This window comes from Petromyzon marinus, chromosome 64 (assembly GCF_048934315.1).
Source record: "Petromyzon marinus isolate PM22_M1 ecotype Great Lakes invasive population chromosome 64, UKy_Petmar_22M1.pri1.0, whole genome shotgun sequence".
Taxonomy (NCBI): domain Eukaryota; kingdom Metazoa; phylum Chordata; class Hyperoartia; order Petromyzontiformes; family Petromyzontidae; genus Petromyzon; species Petromyzon marinus.
Genome location: NC_133730.1, coordinates 4573906 through 4592923, shown reverse-complemented (window position 1 = coordinate 4592923; position 19018 = coordinate 4573906). Strand labels below are relative to the sequence as shown.

Genomic DNA, 19018 nt, shown 5'->3' with positions numbered 1-19018 from the left:
GGTGGCTTAAATGGTGAGCTTAAGTTGTATTTTCACGCAATTGTATACTTGCATACAATATTTCTCACAATGGTTTGCTGGGCTATAACATTATTGGAAGGTAAGAAATGACAAATCAATTAATAATGAATGTTGTGCTAACAATATGTGCATTCAATGTGTGTTAGAATCGATGCTTAACAATCTGTATATAACGCATGTAAAATGTGTTCACATGACCCTTCCAGCCACTACAAAATTATTAAAACGTAGTAATTTGTTTTAATTTAATCACAAAAATGCATTGAATCATGAGGGGAGCAACTTGTTAAACCCTTACTCTTAAAACAACATTACATTTTATTGAACATTGACTTTAAAAAAAGTCATTAACAACTCTTCCTCCACAACTGAGCAGTGGCATACAGCACTGGCAATCATTCTGAACGTCAAAAAACCACATCAAGCCAACTGGCAGCTCGAGCGACTACGAGTTAACAAACTTGTCCGAGACAATTTGTAATGGTCGTGCATTGGTGTAGGTAGAAAGGTCCTCACAACTAACACCATCTGGCACCACACGTGTTGTTCCGTTTTCATGTTGCTGCCACAGCTGGCATCCAAAGTCCAAGGACCACAATTTACAGGATCAACAAGACCACCTGGATTTTTGTCATTCTCTTAGTCGCAGATCACTGGGTGCCACTCCATGGTTGGTCTCGATAACCTGCTCTGCTCGTACCCGTACATGCGTCCCACCTATCACACAACCTCCTCTTGATCATTAAAATCTACAGTCCTTTCCCATAATGTTCTATCATACAATCTAAGTTGTGTACCACATCTTCCATCAGTCCCACCCGTTCCTGAACCCGTCTTACCTCGAGAACATTTCCTTGCCAAATTATATTCCTAAATTCATGTTGTTCTTTCTCTGCCCTGGCATAAAATACCTCAATTCCTCTGCATGTACCTATGTTAAAGAGCCAATTGTTTGTTATCTTGCTCAAGTGTAACTACTCCTACACTATATTCTTAGTTTAATAAAATATATATTATTTTGTTGTTTCTCTTCAACGTGACTTTACCGAAAAAACTAAGAATATGAATTACTGCAGTCACGAAAGCTTTAAATCACAATTTACTCCTACACTAACAAAGACATTACTCGTGCCTCAAAAACAGATGTCCCTTTCAACACTATACCTTACCTCTCCACTGTTTTAAAGCGATACAATCCTGCTAAATCATTAAGAGTCCATTCCCAGGACTGCATTATGGTCCAGTGCCAAAACAGCAGTTCAATAATTCTAGATTTTAAGCTTTCGTGACTGCAAGGATTGATACTCTTTGTTTTTTTTGGTAAAGTCATGTAGGTAAAATAAAATAAATGAAAACGAAATGAAATCACGACGTGTTGCCTCCAAAACGTATATTAATAAATGAAAACAACTAAATTAAATCACGATGTTTCGGAGGCTTGTGGTGCCTCCGAAAACGTCGTGATTTAATTTAGTTGTTTTCATTTATTTTATTTTACCTACGTGACTTTACCGAAAAAACCAAAGAGTAGCAGTTCAATATTCAAAAAAATGCAACAGCATTGAATGTTCACACCACTTACACAAGCCGTGGTTCCACCTCCATCCTGAAGCAGCACTCTTGAGCTAAATTTAGCAGGTGAATTAACCCCACCACTTCTGTTTTAGAGCCATCGCTGAACAGATTTTAACATCCCTGGTAAAGAATAACAACACGTCCACACGTCAAGCAGAAGAACACGTACTTTGTGCCGTGATGCATTCGGCGATTTTTCCTTTTCACTGTTTTTCTGTGTGCTATTTTCTTCATTGTTATCGTGGTCTCCGCTATCATCATCTTTAAGCCTGAAAAACACAACACACACATACAATCAATATCTATCGCACTGATATTTGACGTAGTAAAAATAGTTTTAAGCAGGGTTATTATCTTATCGAATTTTCAAACGTCAAAATCCCATAATGATCGAACCCTTATCACGCAAAATGTTCAAACCACACAGCATGAAAGGATGTTGATACCTCAGTGACAAACCATTCCATAAAAAAATATATATTAAAAAAACATACGCCACTATCAGTCCACTGCTGGATGAAGACCTCACCATGCCGGGTAGCATGGCAGGGGCAGTTTATCAATGACGACTTTTATCCAAGGGAACATTCGTAATATTGGACTCCAGAGAGAGATGATGGGTTGAGTCAATCACAGAACACAATTTGAACTCACGAACATCTGACTGCAAGTCAAGCAGCGCTCCAAGCGCAACTCGCACCAATCCAATAATAGAATTGGGAAATGAACATCGAGTAAAAATAACAAGCACAGGAGGAAGGCTAATTTTACATAGCGGGCAATTAGAATACACTGGCAATAAACATTATCTTTGCCGAGGGTGTTTGAAAACCTTCTGCAGAGTAAATTCTAAAACAGCTCACCGAGAAAGGTGACAATTAGACCCCTGGCCTGACACGGCGGTTCAGGATCCTACAAAAGATGTTTTTTTTTAAATTGGACAATATTGACTTACAAACTGTGCATGTTGCAGTGTTAACGTGCTCACAGACCTTTTGTCAACGGCACTGTGTGGATGAGGTGCCCTCCTCAAGTCAATGCGGGTCGTGGCAGGTTACTTAACCATGGCTTCCCCACGGTGGTCAGTGCAGGTTGGTGGGAGCATAGAATCGCAAGTACAACAATGTATGTTGCTGTACTGCCTGCAATCGTGGTGTCCACACATAGACGATTAACAAATCACCAAGGATGCAAGCGATCTGTCTCCCCAGATCTCAGACGCATGGGACGGACGGAGCATAAGTGCTTAAGATAGAAGACCACCATGCGCAAAGTGGAGGTGTAATAATGGGCGGTGTGGGTATTTAAACCTAGCCACCACCCCCTCCCCCTCACTTACCTTCACCAACCCTTACTGACCAGCATGGTGAAGTATGGCCAAGTATGGTCAAATACCCCCTGGGTGTTGGGTGGGCCCTCATACGGTAGTGGATTATAAAAAAAAATAAAACTGGATGTTGACGTGGTTTACAACTGCACTACTGTACTCATATCTGTACTGAAAACCTCTGAACATCATCATGAACTGCACTTTTGGTGTCTGTATGTATACACTGTATGTTTAAATTATTTCGCGCCGTACGTTACAAGAGTAACCTTATATTCTCAGGTAAACAGGTTGTACTTGCCGGACCATTGCAACCGGTTGTATATTTACTGGTTACATGTACACGTTGTGCAGCGCTTCGTAACTCCACTGCTGGATGGCGGGAGAGGATTATTTGACCATACTTCACCACACTGGTAGGTGCGGGTTGGTGAATTAAGGGGAGGGGGCGTATGGGGTGGTTAACAATCGCGCGGTTACTATAATGGATTGTGCCACCCACAATGAAGCGTTTAACGAAATAACGTGCCGTGCCATGGGGTAAGTCGATCATTCAAGGCATTAATCCAGGCTCAAGGTTGCTGAGCTTTACGAGATCACAGACACGCATTCCGGGTCTATTGGTCACAGACGGTTCACTGTACACCGACAGTATTCAATTACGCAACGTGGGGAGTCAAACAGTACATGCTATTCAGTCAAAACACACGGCTATCACAACGCACGTGTTAGCTAGATAAATTATCATTTTGTTGAGGGGGGAGGAGGGGGGAGCGCAAAGGACTCGTTGGATTAGAATGATAAATGTGAAACGAGCTGGGAGCACATGTCAACTAATGTACTCACTCACACGGCGCAAAGTTAGTCTGTCCTTGGAGCAATGGAATTCCAAAGCTATTACTCGCGTAAAAAGGCCTTTACGAGAAATGGGAAGTTTAATTGTACACGTTTTAACAACTTTAATGGCTTAAATCATTCAAACGCCTAACATTAAACCGCATAGAAGCCACAGCTAGGCCGAGCGCCTTGACGCCGCCACGACTACCAACTCACGCGTCAAACTTGTTGTTCATGTCTTCTACACAGCAACAAATGGTATTAGTACAAATGTACAAACATACAAAAATAAATACGCGATAGACTTCGTTGTTATCTTATTTCTATGTGTAAAACGTTCCTTTATTATATAAAACCAGCCGCGGCCTCGGCCCGCAAAGCCTCAAAACAACTCCGCGTTTCTCTTGTCAAACTCTCAACTGCGCATGCGCGGAGCCCCCACCTCCAACGGCCCCCCTCCCTCCCATCCCGTCATTCTCCCTCCCCTCATCCCCCATTATTCCCGCCTCCCCGTTATGCCCCTCCCATTTATACCCCTCCCCTCCATCCCCCATTTCCTCCCCCCTCACCCCCATTCCCCCCCTCACCCCCCATTCCCCCCCCTCACCCCCCCTCACCCCACCCCCCTTCACCCCCATTCCCCCCCCTCACCCCCCATTCCCCCCCCTCACCCCCCATTCCCCCCCCCACCCCCTGAGTCCCTCCCCGTCTGCCCTCTTCCCCCCACGCCTCTCCTCTCACCCCCCCCCCCCACGATGCCTCCTACCTCAATCTCCCATCACCTTTTTTTAAAACCAGCCCCCCATCTCCCCCTATTCACCCTCCCCTAATCACCTCCCCCCCTCAATTAACTCCTCCCCCCTATTCACCCATCCCCCTATTCACTCTCCCCCCCCCCCTATTCACCCCTCCCCCTATTCACCCCTCCCCCCTATTCACTCTCTCCCCCTATTCACCCCCCCCCCCCCCTATTCACCCCTCCCCCTATTCACCCCTCCCCCTATTCACCCCTCCCCCCTATTCACTCCTACTCCCCCTATTCATCCTTCCTCCTCACCTCGCTCCTCCCCCTATTCACCTCCCCCCCTCCTCCCCCCTCCTCTCTTCTACCCCCATATCCCCCAAATTCTCCCTCCACTCCTCCTTGCCCATTTATTCCACCCCCAATTCGTCCATCCTCTCTCCCCGCTCCCTTTCCTGCCTCTTGTAACGTATCTGACCCGCCCCCTTACTGGACGTCTGTGAAGAAGAGCTTTATAGCTCATCGGATTCCTCCAATATAAATACGTTCTAATTTGGATTGCTCCACCCCCGCCCCTCACCCCCCACCCCCTCATTAACCCCCCCCCCACAACCCCGCCCCTCCACATGGCGTCCGCCAGCGGCCTGGGCACCAGGGCAAGGCTCTTATCGCTTCTGGATGACATCGAAGTGTTATCGAGGTACGACAAAACATCCACCGATGTAGAGGAAACTTCGTACGTGTTCTGCATCACGATGGGCGAAGTTCGTTCGCAGCGGGAGAGCGTTTTCTCTCTTATTCTGCAGGGGGAGCGATAAGGGGTAGCCTGGTCTTCGTAGGCGCTGCCGGCGGCCTTGCGTCGGGCTCCGGCCAATTTTCTAGGCGAGATCGATGTTGGCTTACTCGGATGATTTTTTGTTGTTTTCTACCGTCAACGATTATAATGTAAAGTTAAGCTTTTAATGCCCGTTGTATTATCGCTGTGGAACGTTTAAGTGTGCTTAAAATAGTGCAGGGGACAGAAGCCGCGGTCAACTCTACACAGGAGACTTAAATGCGCGATTCCATGTAACGCCAAAGATCATCTCTGCCTTGTGTCATTCCACCGCTGGATGAATGCCTCCGCAAGCCGCCATCTCTCGCGATCCTGCGATCTTAATAATCCACCTTCATCGCATCAGTTGATGTCCTTTCCATCCATGCGGATCTGGATAGGTACTCAATATGTGCTTCCTTTAACCAACCCGCACTGGGCGGCATGAAGTGATCAACCCAACCCTCTCCCCGTGACGGACGAACCTTAAAAATTGATTTATTCTGTTGGTTATGAAACAAGTTTGTGATCTAATTTTGCTCTGTGTGTGTGTGTCTGTGTGCGCGCGTGTGTTGCAGGGAACTTGTGGAAACGCTCGCCTTGTCAAGGAACCAGAAGTCCAGCCAGTATGGAGAAGAGATACAGGTGGGGGTGGGGGGTGTGTTCACACTGCCCCGAGATGTCAAATAAATCTCGTTACTACTATGATAAATAAACGGGCTCGACAATAATATAGTCGGACCGAACCGATTAACCGAGCACAGTAATTACAACTAAGTCTAACCAGACGGTGGACTAACACGGAATTCTGCTGCTTCGTAAGAAGACAAACAACGCTAGAAGCACCCCCCCCCTATACTTTGATATTGTCCCTTAAACGCGTGAACCGTACGCCAAGAGGAGAGAGGATCGTGTTCGCCCACCCCGGTGTTCGTACGTGTGTAAAACGACGTTACACGGTTTTGTTTTTATTATTACACGCTTTTTATTTAACTGGTCTTTTGTATCCTCAAATCTTGTAACTCAATTTTAACCCACTTCCCCAATGTGCTATCGACTGCAGACTTGGTATACTTATGTCATACTGATGACAATACTATATTCTATCATAAAAAATAATTTTAAAAACATTCATTTTACACGCTTTTTATAAACTCACTCTGTTGTTGTATCCTCAAATCTTGTAACTCAATTTTAACCCACTTGCCAATGTCGTATCGACTGCAAACTTGGTATATTTATGGCATACTGATGACAATAATATATTCTATCGTTAAAAATGTAAAATATATATTTTTAAACAATCTTTTTTTATATGTTATGTTTCGGCTTGGGTCTGATTGTCCACGCTCAACTGACGTTGGCTGTAAATCACCACGGTCCCCTTACGTTGTGGCAAGCTTCGGGGCCACTTCCTAGAGTCGTGGACTTCTGCCATTACTCGTACGGTACATTTCATTAAAATGTGTTTAAAATAAAGGATTTTTCAACGTTACTTATTTTCCCTTCAGATCTTAGAGCTGCTGATCAGGAAGGATGAGGAGCTGCAGTCTGCATTGAAATGCGCGGCGGAGCAGGGGGAGGTCCACCTGGAGATACTGCGGCTGGAGCGAGAGGCAGAGAGGAGGGATCAGGACATCCAGCGGCTACAGCGGCAGCTCAAGGAGGCTCAGCATATCCTCGTATGCATGCACGCACGCACGCACGCCAGGAGTTTGGGGAACGTTTTTCCCCTTCCGATATATTAGGAAGTCACTGGAGCGATGCGCTTTTAAAAATAGATTGACAAACTCATTTCTTTAGAACGTGCTTTTTGTGTTTAGTGTGTTATCCTTCCCCCGCACCTCCGATTAGCACGGTTGGCTACGTACGGTACGAAAGAAGTTCAACATACGTACAAAATGATTCAATATGGCTGAGAGGTAACATACACAATTTGGGACAAATCTCGGTGTTTTTTTTAGTCTTGGCTTTATCCTTAAGCAAGGTGATGTGAATGCTGATGGTGAAAAGTTGAACTGAACATTGGCACAGTTCTGAGGCTCAGAAGTGAGTCGGTAGCCAGTAATTGCGTAGATTTTATATAATCCCAGTACTGAACGAACATTGTGGTCGTTGCATATATATAATATACCTAGCTTTACTACACGGCTTCGCCCGGGACAAAAATTATTGTCTTGGATTAATACACGGCCTATATGGAGGGTGGGGGAGCGATGCGTGACGTCAGTAGGCACGTTGCGTAACGCTGCCGCATGCAGGTGACATCGCAGATGTGACTTTACCACTCACTTGCCGTGCAAAATATATCCATTATTGCGCCCCCCCATCCCAAATACAAAAGTCTATTTTTATACGTTTTGCATTGTGTACAGTCTGGAAGCTACCCACATGCCAAATTTCAAGTTTGTTGCATGTCGGGAAGTAAGCTAAACATTTCGAACAGACACATTAACAAATTTCCCTTTTATATATATAGATTGAGTCCAGTAGAAGTCTTTCGTGATGAAGTTGGGGAGAACCAACGTTGCAGATCCTATCTGTAATCTATCCAATAACCACCGGGGGGGGGACCATATTATCTTACGACACTCCCAACTTCCATTGGCAACACACACTCCCGACTTCCATTGGCAACACACACTCCCGACTTCCATTGGTAACACACACTCCCAACTTCCATTGGAAACACACACTCCCGACTTCCATTGGCAACACACACTCCCGACTTCCATTGGTAACACACACTCCCAACTTCCATTGGCAACACACACTCCCGACTTCCATTGGTAACACGCACTCCCGACTTCCATTGGCTTCACACACTCCCGACTTCCATTGGAAACACACACTCCCGACTTCCATTGGCAACACACACTCCCGACTTCCATTGGTAACACACACTCCCAACTTCCATTGGCAACACACACTCCCGACTTCCATTGGTAACACGCACTCCCGACTTCCATTGGCTTCACACACTCCCGACTTCCATTGGTAACACAGACTCCCGACTTCCATTGGCAACACACACTCCCGACTTCCATTGGCAACACACACTCCCGACTTCCATTGGTAACACACACTCCCAACTTCCATTGGCAACACACACTCCCGACTTCCATTGGTAACACGCACTCCTGACTTCCATTGGCTTCACACACTCCCGACTTCCATTGGTAACACAGACTCCCGACTTCCATTGGCAACACACACTCCCGACTTCCATTGGTAACACGCACTCCCGACTTCCATTGGTAACACACACTCCCAACTTCCATTGGCAACGCACACTCCCAACTTCCATTGGCAACACACACTCCCAACTTCCAAAGCGTGAAAGGGGCCCTTCAGAGTGACAGAAGTAAACGGGCACGCGAAAATTAGAGACACGATTTTGCTTGGTCAAGAATATTTATTTTTAGTATCTGAGATAATTGCAGCATTGTGTACGTCTAGTTTGCGGGCCGTTTAGAAGTGATAGGTCTCACGTGACCGTGGGCCGTTGTCAATGAAAAAGTTCCCTACTGCTGCTCGAGAGGGAAGTGCCTTCAGGCTCTTATTATTATTTGAATGGAAACGATGTATCACTTGGAAAGGCAACCATCAGTGATGAAGGGTGATGCAAATGCGTCAAAATGACTCGATCAATTTCAGCATGAAAACCACAACCCAGATTCATGTGTCAGCCAGACTGCCCGAGTTGTGAAGAATGTGAACACACTCTGAAATGCACAGTATTTAAACTACGATTTAACGGTGGTATACTTCTGTAGGCCACTGCAGTTTATCAAGCTAAAGAGAAGCTCAAGAGCATTGAAAGAGCCAAAAAAGGTAACGTGTATTATTTTAATATTGTTATGCATACATGTGAAGTTTGTTATAACTGGGTGAGGATGTTGCATTAAACCTTTGTTCATAATAACAAATATATTGATTGTTTATTAACTACAATGTATATACGGTGAGGAAAAACAGCATTTGATCCCCTGCTGATTGTGACCGTTTGCCCACTGACAAATAAATTATCAGTCTATAATTTTAATGGGCGGTTTATTTGAACAGTGAGACAGAATAACAACAAAAAAATCCATAAAAACGCATGCAAAAATGTTATAAATTTATTTGCATTTTAATGAGGGAAATAAGTATTTGACCCCTCTGCAAAACATGACTTAGTACTTGGTGGCAAAACCCTTGTTGGCAATCACAAGGTCAGACGTTTCTTGTAGTTGGCCACCAGGTTTGCACACATCTCAGGAGGGATTTTGTCCCACTCCTCTTTGCAGATCTTCTCCAAGTCATTAAGGTTTCGAGGCTGACGTTTGGCAACTCGAACCTTCAGCTCCCTCCACAGATTTTCTATGGGATTAAGGTCTGGAGACTGGCTAGGCCACTCCAGGACCTTAATGTGCTTCTTCTTGAGCCACTCTTTTGTTGCCTTGGCCGTGTGTTTTGGGTCATTGTCATGCTGGAATACCCATCCACGACCCATTTTCAATGCCCTGGCCGAGGGAAGGAGGTTCTCACCCAAGATTTGACGGTACATGGCCCCGTCCATCGTACCTTTGATGCGGTGAAGTAGTCCTGTCCCCTTAGCAGAAAAACACCCCCAAAGCATAATGTTTCCACCTCCATGTTTGACGGTGGGGATGGTGCTCTTGGGGTCATAGGCAGCATTCCTCCTCCAAACACGGCGAGTTGAGTTGATGCCAAAGAGCTACATTTTGGTCTCATCTGACCACAACACTTTCACCCAGTTGTCCTCTGAATCATTCAGATGTTCATTGGCAAACTTCAGACGGGCATGTATATGTGCTTTTTTGAGCAGGGGGACCTTGCGGGTGCTGCAGGATATCAGTCCTTCACGGTGTAGTGTGTTACCAATTGTTTTCTTGGTGACTATGGTCCCAGCTGCCTTGAGATCATTGACAAGATCCTCCCGTGTAGTTCTGGGCTGATTCCTCACCGTTCTCATGATCATTGCAACTCCACGAGGTGAGACCTTGCATGGAGCCCCAGGCCAAGGGAGATTGACAGTTCTTTTGTGTTTCTTCCATTTGCGAATAATCACACCAATTGTTGTCACCTCACCAAGCTGCTTGGCAATGGTCTTGTAGCCTATTCCAGCCTTGTGTAGGTCTACAATCTTGTCCCTTACATCCTTGGAGAGCTCTTTGGTCTTGGCCATGGTGGAGAGTTTGGAATCTGATTGATTGATTGCTTTTGTGGACAGGTGTCTTTTATACAGGTAACAAGCTGAGATTAGCAGCACTCCCTTTAAGAGTGTGCTCCTAATCTCAGCTCGTTACCTGTATAAAAGACACCTGGGAGCCAGAAATCTTTCTGATTGAGAAGGGGTCAAATACTTATTTCCCTCATTAAAATGCAAATCAATTTATACAATTTTTGACTTGCGTTTTTCTGGATTTTTTTGTTGTTTTCTGTCTCTGTTCAAATAAACCTACCATTAAAATTATAGACTGATCATTTCTTTGTCAGTGGGCAAACGTACAAAATCAGCAGAGGATCAAATACTTTGTTCCCTCACTGTATGGGTGTCGTGGCAGTAAGGCAGTAGTTATGGTAGTCAATGCAGTAGTGACAGGATGTCAGTAGTTATGGTAGTCGTGGCAGTAAGGCAGTAGTTATGGTAGTCGTGGTAGTAAGGCAGTAGTTATGGTAGTCGTGGCAGTAAGGCAGTCATCGTGACAGTATGGCAGTAGTTATGGTAGTCGTGGCACTAAGGCAGTAGTTATGGTAGTCGTGGCAATAAGGCAGTGGTTATGGTAGTCGTGGCAGTAAGGCAGTAGTCGTGGCAGTAAGGCAGTAGTTATGGTAGTCGTGGCATTAGTTATGGTAGTCGTGATCATTTTTGTCAGTGGGCAAACGTACAAAATCAGCAGGGGATAAAATACTTTTTTCTCTCACTGTATAGCCTTTGACATACTGCATTGTACAGGGTGGTCCAGATGTCTTGTGACCCCCAATTAATTGACCCATAATAATGTGTCCTTTACATATTTATTTGTCGTAAACCCTTTAATTCTCTAAAACGTAATATTTTTTTTTAAATGGTGTCACAATACTTCTGGACCACCCTGTACAACCATGGTGTAACCGTGTTTTTGTCTAGCAGACAAATTTGTCTCTGCTTGTGATAATAAAATAAACACATTACAGTCCCACAGGCTGAAGACTTCTGGGCCAATGTTTGCCAGCACATTTTTTTTGAGCAGGCAAACGCTAGACTCGTTTTGCGCTTCAAAGTCTCATCAGCACCTCGCAGGATCATGAGTCATCTAGTTTCAGCAAGTTATGTTGTGACTCAGAAAGTTAAAACCGGGGCCAGTGTTTCTGCTAAAATTGCTTTTACAAAGCACTGGGACTCGTCCACAATACCTATAATTTTATTGACTTGAACCTTGTTTTTTTTATCTTTTTTAGTTGGAGAGATATATTATTGTTTATATTACCACTATCCAGATTGTGGGCAGCAGAGAATATGCAGCAAAATGTATTGTTATACTGTACATTTATTGTCCCATGTCTGTTCCCCAACCCGCACCGACCAACGTGGTGAAATATGGTCAATTAATTAGCACGGCCTGGCACATCCAGCAGTGGATTGACAAAGGGCTGTACAGTAAAACCTTGGATTGCGAGCATATTTCGGTCCGGAAACGTGTTTGTAATCCAAAGCACTCGTATATCAAAGCACTCGTATATCAGTTGTGATCACGTGATGCTCGGCAGACAAAGCGTATACGTACTACTCGTATTGCAAGACCTCGCTCGTTTATCAAATTAATATTTATTTAAAAATTTTGCTCGTCTTGCAAAACACTCGCAGACCAAGTTACTCGCAATCCAAGGTTTTACTGTACTTCAGTTTCAGTTCAGTTTTATATGAGTTTATTTATTTGGTATAGCCCTGCGAGCCATTCGGCTCTTGAATCGGGTGCAACCACAACAAACAAAAAAACTAAAACACGAACAAGAAAACATCTTAAAGTGACTATGTGACTGTGCAAACAGAAAATCCATGAAAAAACAGCAAAATATTCCTGAAAAAGCACCGTACACCAACACTGTGTGCAAAAATCCCAGTGGGATGCAAGTTAAACAACAACAACCACAAGAAAACTGAGATTAAGGCCATCAGTCTAACTCCGTACTACAACAAAACAAACATGTCCAAACCAAAAAACTTTTCGAAATCACCAAAAAAATAAAGCCATAATTGCAATGTAACAGTGATCATAGGGGACTGACCGAATTTTTTACAATAAACTACATAAATAACATGTAACACCAAACCCTAGAGCCATAGCTGGCTGCATGAGTTACTCCACAACAACAGAAGCATCAGTCGGAGTATCTAATTTTTCAATGCACCTTTGAAATCAGCACGCTAAATCAAAATACAGATGATACTTTGCAGCGTCATCCGGAGCGAAACATTTTATTTTATTTTACGCCAATGAATAGCAGTGGCAGCTAGGGGTGTACAACTCCTCTAGAGCAGTTTTGAGAGAAAATCTCATTGGTAGCGATTCAAGTTGCAGTTTATTGGCAATAGCATTCCAGACCCTGGGGGCATCAATAGCAAAGGCCCTTCCTCCAGTTTTTGTACGGCAATAGGGAATGTGAAACTGGTAAATGAGCGAAGACCTGAGGTCAAATTTGTTCTTTGAAACAGAGAGGAGATCCAGCAGGTAGTCTGCGGATTTTTATGTAAGTACATCGTGAATAAATAAGATCTGGTGCACAAGCCGTCGAACATTAAGAGATGTTAAGTTTGACTTGTATCATCGTCCACACCGGTGTATAGAATGAGTTTTTTGTTAAAGCTTATTTTTGGTCGGCATCACAGTTATGCCGAATAAGTGCTTGCAATGACATTTGAATTAATTGCCTTTTGTGATTTTTAACCAGGAGCCGTGTATTCCGAGGAGCTCATCAAGTATGCTCACAGGATCAGCGCGAGCAATGCAGTAGCTGCCCCTCTCAACTGGATGCCTGGTAACCATTCATTCTCCATTCATTTGAGACACTCTGTTGTTTTCATTGTGCAACTAAAGTTTCTGTTAGTAGTGAAGCATTAAAACACCACGTTCACTTGGCGTGCAGTTCTTTCAGAGTTCATGAATTTAGCACTGAATTGTAGTAAAACAACCGGGCGTGTCCTCCAGTGATACTGGACCCCGCCAGGGGAACGTGGAGTTACACCAACAGCTCCAGAGCCCCCCCCCCCTCCTCCATGGAGACGAGTGCAGCTTCTTTGCTCATTTGAGCAGGGATATGCTAACTTTTTGTAAGTTAAACTCTATTTACACAAGTGTTATATCAATTAATATATTTTGTCATCATAAGCACAATTTTTAAAAGTGAAAATTGAACGGTGATCTTTGACATTTTAAATTACTTTATGCTCAAGGTGTGCTTGTGCAAACATTTCAGTGTTTCACATGGCACCACAGGTAATTAAATCATAATTTACTTGGCCCAATTCTTGCTTTTCAATGCAGGCAACACCTGGAAAGTCAGAATTGGGCCAACAAAAACAGTCAAAAAGCAACAATTTATAGGATCAAATAAATATAATACAAAAACACAAATGCATGCCATTCCTTTATTTAAGACCAGGGAATTTTACATTGAAATAAGGTGTCATTTTAAATGGAGTATGTAGAAAATGAGGTACAAATCGAAATGTCGTGCGCATTAGACGAATTTCTCATTCGGCTTGGGTCTTACCATATCTCGGCAGCGATCTCATCATACGTGCGTACTCGTAGCACATGCCCCAACAGTCTATTAAAGGCTTTCTACGTGTGTGTATCCTCCCTCAGGTGACCCCAGGAGACCGTACCCCACTGACCTGGAGATGAGGAGCGGATTCTTGGGACAGCTGAGCAACCTCCCGTCAGCCGCGATGAACGGACACCTGCCCGGGGATGCCATGGCTGCCGGTCGCCTCCCAGGTAAACGACAAAACCCAACGCAAGCAACACCTGGAAAATTGGCACGGACCAAGAGTAGAGCAGGAGCTACGTTTTAAAGCTGCGTGAACGCTCGCAGAGATGGTAGCCTTTTTTATAACGGAGGCGTGGGTAAAAGTGACAGCTGTGTAACTTTACTTTCTATGCAACGGTTAGACAGGTCGGTGCTGATGGCAATAAGTAGAACAGTAAAGATATTACATTTACTGATGATTTTCAATCCATTGTCAATGCACTGCTGGATAAAGTCCCCCCCCACCATCACATGTAATTCGTGGGAGTTGTTAGCTCAAACTTCACGTAGGTTAGCGAGGGTTGGCGAACGGACTGGTTCAAATGTCACTCCACTAATGTTAGCTGCTATCTGTATTTAAACTCGGGTTGTTAAGTTCAGTGTAGAGCAATAACTAATGTGCCATTGATTTGTCCTGTGGGTTTTAGTATGTCGGGTTTATTCAAATATTTGAAGGCACTTCTGTCTTTACACAGTTTTAGGTGGGTGGTCATATAGGACACGTATTTATCAAGGAGGCGACTGAGACCAATAAGTATTTTTCAAGGGGAATCCAGTTTGTATTTCCACGTATGATCTTTTAACAACCGTGGCGTATGTTGCATTGCAGATATCTTGGCACCACAGTACCCCAGCACCTGGCAGACGAGCGGAGAGCTCTCTGTGGGGCTCATGCCAACTCCTGGAACGGACTTTTCTCTGGAGCTCCCGGGACACAACAAAGAGAATGAGGACGAGGTGGAGGCCATGTCCACGGACTCATCCAGCAGCAGCTCGGACTCGGACTAAACTAATTTGGCCGTGAATGAGACATCTCAAAGTCGAACCATGGACTGCAGTGTGGGGAGACGTGATACTTCTGTTAGCGGCTCATTTAGTGATGGTGGGGCATAACGAATTTCCTCCGTGGTTTACTTTAGCCTCAAGTTATTTAATAAATTTTACCACCGAATGCATCCACCACCTGGTTTTCCATCGTCCCCTACTTTGTGTGCATAGCCAAGTATGGGTATCTGTTCGGGCTCACTCTTGCAACGTGTCCGAACCTCTGTCGTCTTCGTTACTTTCACTCCAAACCATTTGAGTAACTTTACTGTAATCTTTGTAATATAACAAAAGTTAAATAAAGTTCTGTTAGCATTTGAATGTACAGTAAAAAAACCAATAGGGCTTGGGTACAAAATATGTAATTGTTGACTGTGGTATTGATTTCTACATGTTCTAATGTTAGAGAATTCAGTGTCGGTTTGTGTTGGTCCGAAACAGTGATTCTTTTAAACAGGCACCCCTCATTGTATAGCATCGAATCAAATGTAATATTTTTTATGTTCAAAGAATATTATTTTTCATGAGCCAATTATTTAAAGAAATATTGAAGGTGTAAAAAAAAAAACATTGGTTAAATGTGGCTCACTTGATGAAACGTTTTGTAAAAATGTATTTGACATGCATATTTACAATAAAGTTTCATTTTATTTTACCGTGTGGAGTGTGGGAATTACTTGCTATGCAGGTATTGTTTTGACTTAAAGCTTTCGTGACTGCAGGAATTAATACTCTTTGGGTCTTTCGGTAAAGTCACGTAGATAGAAAAATAATCAAATACAAAATCACGACGTTTCGATCGCAACAGAAGCAATCGTCTTCAGGTGAAACAATACAGCAGGTATTTTTTCAAAAATAATTATTTCTTCCTGCCTCAGCAGTCCGCCTGCTGTTTTTTTTCACCTGAAGACGATTGCTTGTGTTGCAATCAAAACGTCGTGATTTTGTATTTGATTATTTTTCTATCTACGTGACTTTACCTAAAGACCTAAAGAGGAGGTAGTGTGTTTATTCAATATCTTGGCTTACCGAGAGATGGCAGTACTGGGTGTGAATTTAATTCCATCCCATTTCCGTCTGTACAGGGATACACATGTAGGAAGCATTGTCCCAACCTCGCGCTCGTGGGTTTTCCGAGTGCTCCGGTGTCATTAAATTGGCTGAAAACATCTTGGTACGGAGAGAACTGCAGAGCTTGGGCTACTGTTGGTGCCTGCTCCACTGCATGGCTGCTGCCTGATTGATGGTCAGGTGGTTCTTCCCCACTTGAGTCTCTTTACGAATGAGTACTGTGCGGTGCTTTAAAAGTCTAAAGTATAATTATACACTGGAACAAAAAAATGTTGCTGGGTAGGAAGTGTTATTTTCCAATTGCTTATGCCTCAAAAGTACAGAACATGGCTATTATTCCCCACAAACTTTGCTTTTGTGACCAGGACACAAAAGCAAAGTTAATAATCCACTCCATTAATAGCACTAACAAATAAAAAAAAATTGTTACTGGGTGGTAAGTGTTATTTTCCAATTGCTTATGCCTCAAAAGTACAGAAGGTGGTTATTATTCCCCACAAACTTTGCTTTTGTGACCAGGATAGTGATATTTTAAAATGTACCTATTTTCAATGAGAAAACATGTGCATTTGTGTCATTCCTTCACATAAAGTCCTGGTCACAAAAGCAAAGTTTGTGGGGAATAATAATAGCCATTTTCTATAACTTTGAGGCATAAGCAATTCGAAAATAACACTACCCAGGAACAAAAATCGTGTTACATAGTGAATTATCAGTCAGGGTGACAATCCAATGCTGGCGAACTCATGGAGGCCTTGTGGGGTGATGGGTTGTGTAGCGGTTAGTGCACTATGCTATTAACCCGGTGACCTGGGTTAAATTTCTGCTTGTTATGCCCAACACCATTGACAATTGTCTGAACCGGTCATGGGCCTCTTCCCCTAGGTCGACTCAGCCTCAAATGAGTATCTGGGTGTGGTGTGTACAAATCGCCAATGGGGAGACAAAGGTGGTCGGGCGTGGTGCTGGCCACCCACCCCGTTGTGTGCCGTACTGGCCTTCATAGGTGCTACTCGTGGAACAGCACTTGCCCCAACAGTTCAGGCTATAAGGGGTATCTGTCAATTTCTAAAATATACTCTCTGGTTATTTCGGTAAAGTCACGTAGGTAGAAAAATAAAAAATTAGATTGAAAGCCGTGATAAATTATTTTTATTTTGTTTTATCTTTCTACCTACGTGACTTTACCGAAATAACCAAAGAGTATGGATTCCTGCAGTCACGAAAGCTTCAAATCATGATTCTAAAATATATTTTAAAAATCGCAACACGTTCACCAATGACACTGGCCTTCAAAGGCGAAACAATAAGTCGACATTTCGAGCAATGATCTTTTTTTTCATAGGATAACATTTGGAGAATGCACTTTACACCATGGCCTCTGCTGATAAATATTTTTAAATTGTCTTTAACAGTTTGTTCTTTAAAGAGGAATATGATTACTTATGTTGGAAGCTATTAACAGACTAATGAATAATCAAAAAGTATTTACCAAATAAACTAATTTGTATTATAAGACCTACAACGGGTGCCAATTACAGGGACCCCTTTACTTACGCACATATGAAGAATTAGTGGCATCTATACCTGCAGAACGTGAAGAACAAGTGGAATCGACATCTGCAGACCATGAACCAGGGGCATCTACATCTGCAGAACATGAGGAACCAGTGGCATATACATCTGCAGAACGTGAAGAACCAGTGGCATCTACATCTGCAGAACATGAGGAACCAGTGGTATCTACATCTGCAGAACGTGAAGAACCAGTGGCATCTACATCTGCATAACGTGAAGAACCAGTGGCATCTACATCTGCAGAACATGAGGAACCAGTGGCATCTACATCTGCAGAACGTGAAGAACCAGTGGCATCTACATCTGCAGAAAGTGAAGAACCAGTGGCATCTACATCTGCAGAACATGAACAACCAGTGGCATCTACATCTGCAACATGTGAAGAACCAGTGGCATCTACATCTACAGAACGTGAAGAACCAATGGCATCTACATCTGCAGAACGTGAAGAACCAGTGGCATCTACATCTGCAGAACATGAAGAACCAGTGGCATCCACATCTGCAAAACGTGAAGAACCAGTGAAATCTACATCTGCAGAATATGAACCAGCGGCATCTACATCTGCAGAAGATTACACACCTTTTTAAGCCATTCCCCGTGTTTAGTGTACATGCCGTACAACACGTTTGGAATCGAAAGGAGTAAAGTTGGGACTTACGAACACAAACCTGTCAACCCCTTATCAGTGCCCTACCTTATTACAGACAAATTCAGAGCTTATTGGTCACCCCGTGACCCTTAGAAATCTCAAAGTTCATCCTACAAAGTCCCATCACAAGGGAGAAACACAAACAACATGTTTTTGTCGTTGCTCGCATTGAAACGGCTGTACGTCGTATGGACCCGAAAACTCAAATTTCCCCTTGTACAAGAATACGCGGTAAACCGTAATGGGGGGTAGACGGGCATCCACTTAGGAAACAGACATCTCGGGAAACTCCAACTCGTTCGTAAATCGAGGCCTCTCTGGAATTTAGTCAACGACCTTCAAAATGTGACGTCATTTCACCCTCCTCACCCCCCCCCGCTGTTGCCGATCCGCGGTGACGTCATCACGCGCCCCCCCCCCACACTACCCCTCCGCTGTTGCCGATCCGCGGTGACGTTATCTCACCGCCCCCCCCCCCCGCTGTTGCCTATCCGCGGTGACGTCATCACGCGCCCCCCCTCACCAGCCCCCCGCTGTTGCTGATCCGCGGTGACGTCA

General features: G+C 43.9%; 3 protein-coding genes across 6 annotated transcripts in view; 1 reads left to right on the top strand and 2 right to left on the bottom strand.

The window, feature by feature from the left end:
- Nucleotides 1-4204, bottom strand: part of EIF4E2 (eukaryotic translation initiation factor 4E family member 2) — a 28458-nt gene extending 24254 nt beyond the window's left edge. For 2 of the 4 annotated variants that reach the window (XR_012930225.1, XM_076054100.1), the window contains exons 1-2: nt 3977-4203; nt 1766-1865 (exon numbers count right to left, since the gene is read on the bottom strand). Coding sequence is in view for 3 of the 4 variants with exons in the window: in XM_076054100.1 (XP_075910215.1) it covers nt 1766-1865; nt 3977-3996 (120 nt within the window). In the remaining variant the exon portion in view is untranslated. Of the gene's footprint in view, nt 1-1765; nt 1866-3976 lie in introns of all 4 variants that reach the window. The other 2 variants (XM_032977846.2, XM_032977847.2) reach the window with 1 other exon arrangement.
- An 868-nt stretch (nt 4205-5072) lies between these two features.
- MED4 (mediator complex subunit 4) lies at nt 5073-15814 on the top strand. The gene is made up of 7 exons (XM_032977850.2): nt 5073-5202; nt 5895-5961; nt 6828-6998; nt 9093-9150; nt 13255-13341; nt 14172-14303; nt 14945-15814. The coding sequence occupies exons 1-7, from the start codon at nt 5129-5131 to the stop codon at nt 15121-15123; spliced, it is 768 nt and encodes a 255-aa protein (XP_032833741.1). The 5' UTR covers nt 5073-5128; the 3' UTR covers nt 15124-15814.
- The window catches only part of NUDT15 (nudix hydrolase 15), a 28347-nt gene continuing 23558 nt past the window's right edge, over nt 14230-19018 (bottom strand). The window contains exon 6 of the transcript XR_012930224.1: nt 14230-14333. The gene's annotated coding sequence lies outside the window, so the exon portion shown is untranslated. The remainder of the gene's footprint in view (nt 14334-19018) is intronic.

Bases quoted from the DNA above. Each gene is read 5' to 3' on its own strand.
- MED4 (XM_032977850.2), top strand. From the start codon at position 5,129: ATGGCGTCCGCCAGCGGCCTGGGCACCAGGGCAAGGCTCTTATCGCTT. The intron at 5,203-5,894 runs GTACGACAAAAC...CGTGTGTTGCAG, and splicing joins GACATCGAAGTGTTATCGAG to GGAACTTGTGGAAACGCTCG. The intron at 13,342-14,171 runs GTAACCATTCAT...ATCCTCCCTCAG, and splicing joins CCCTCTCAACTGGATGCCTG to GTGACCCCAGGAGACCGTAC.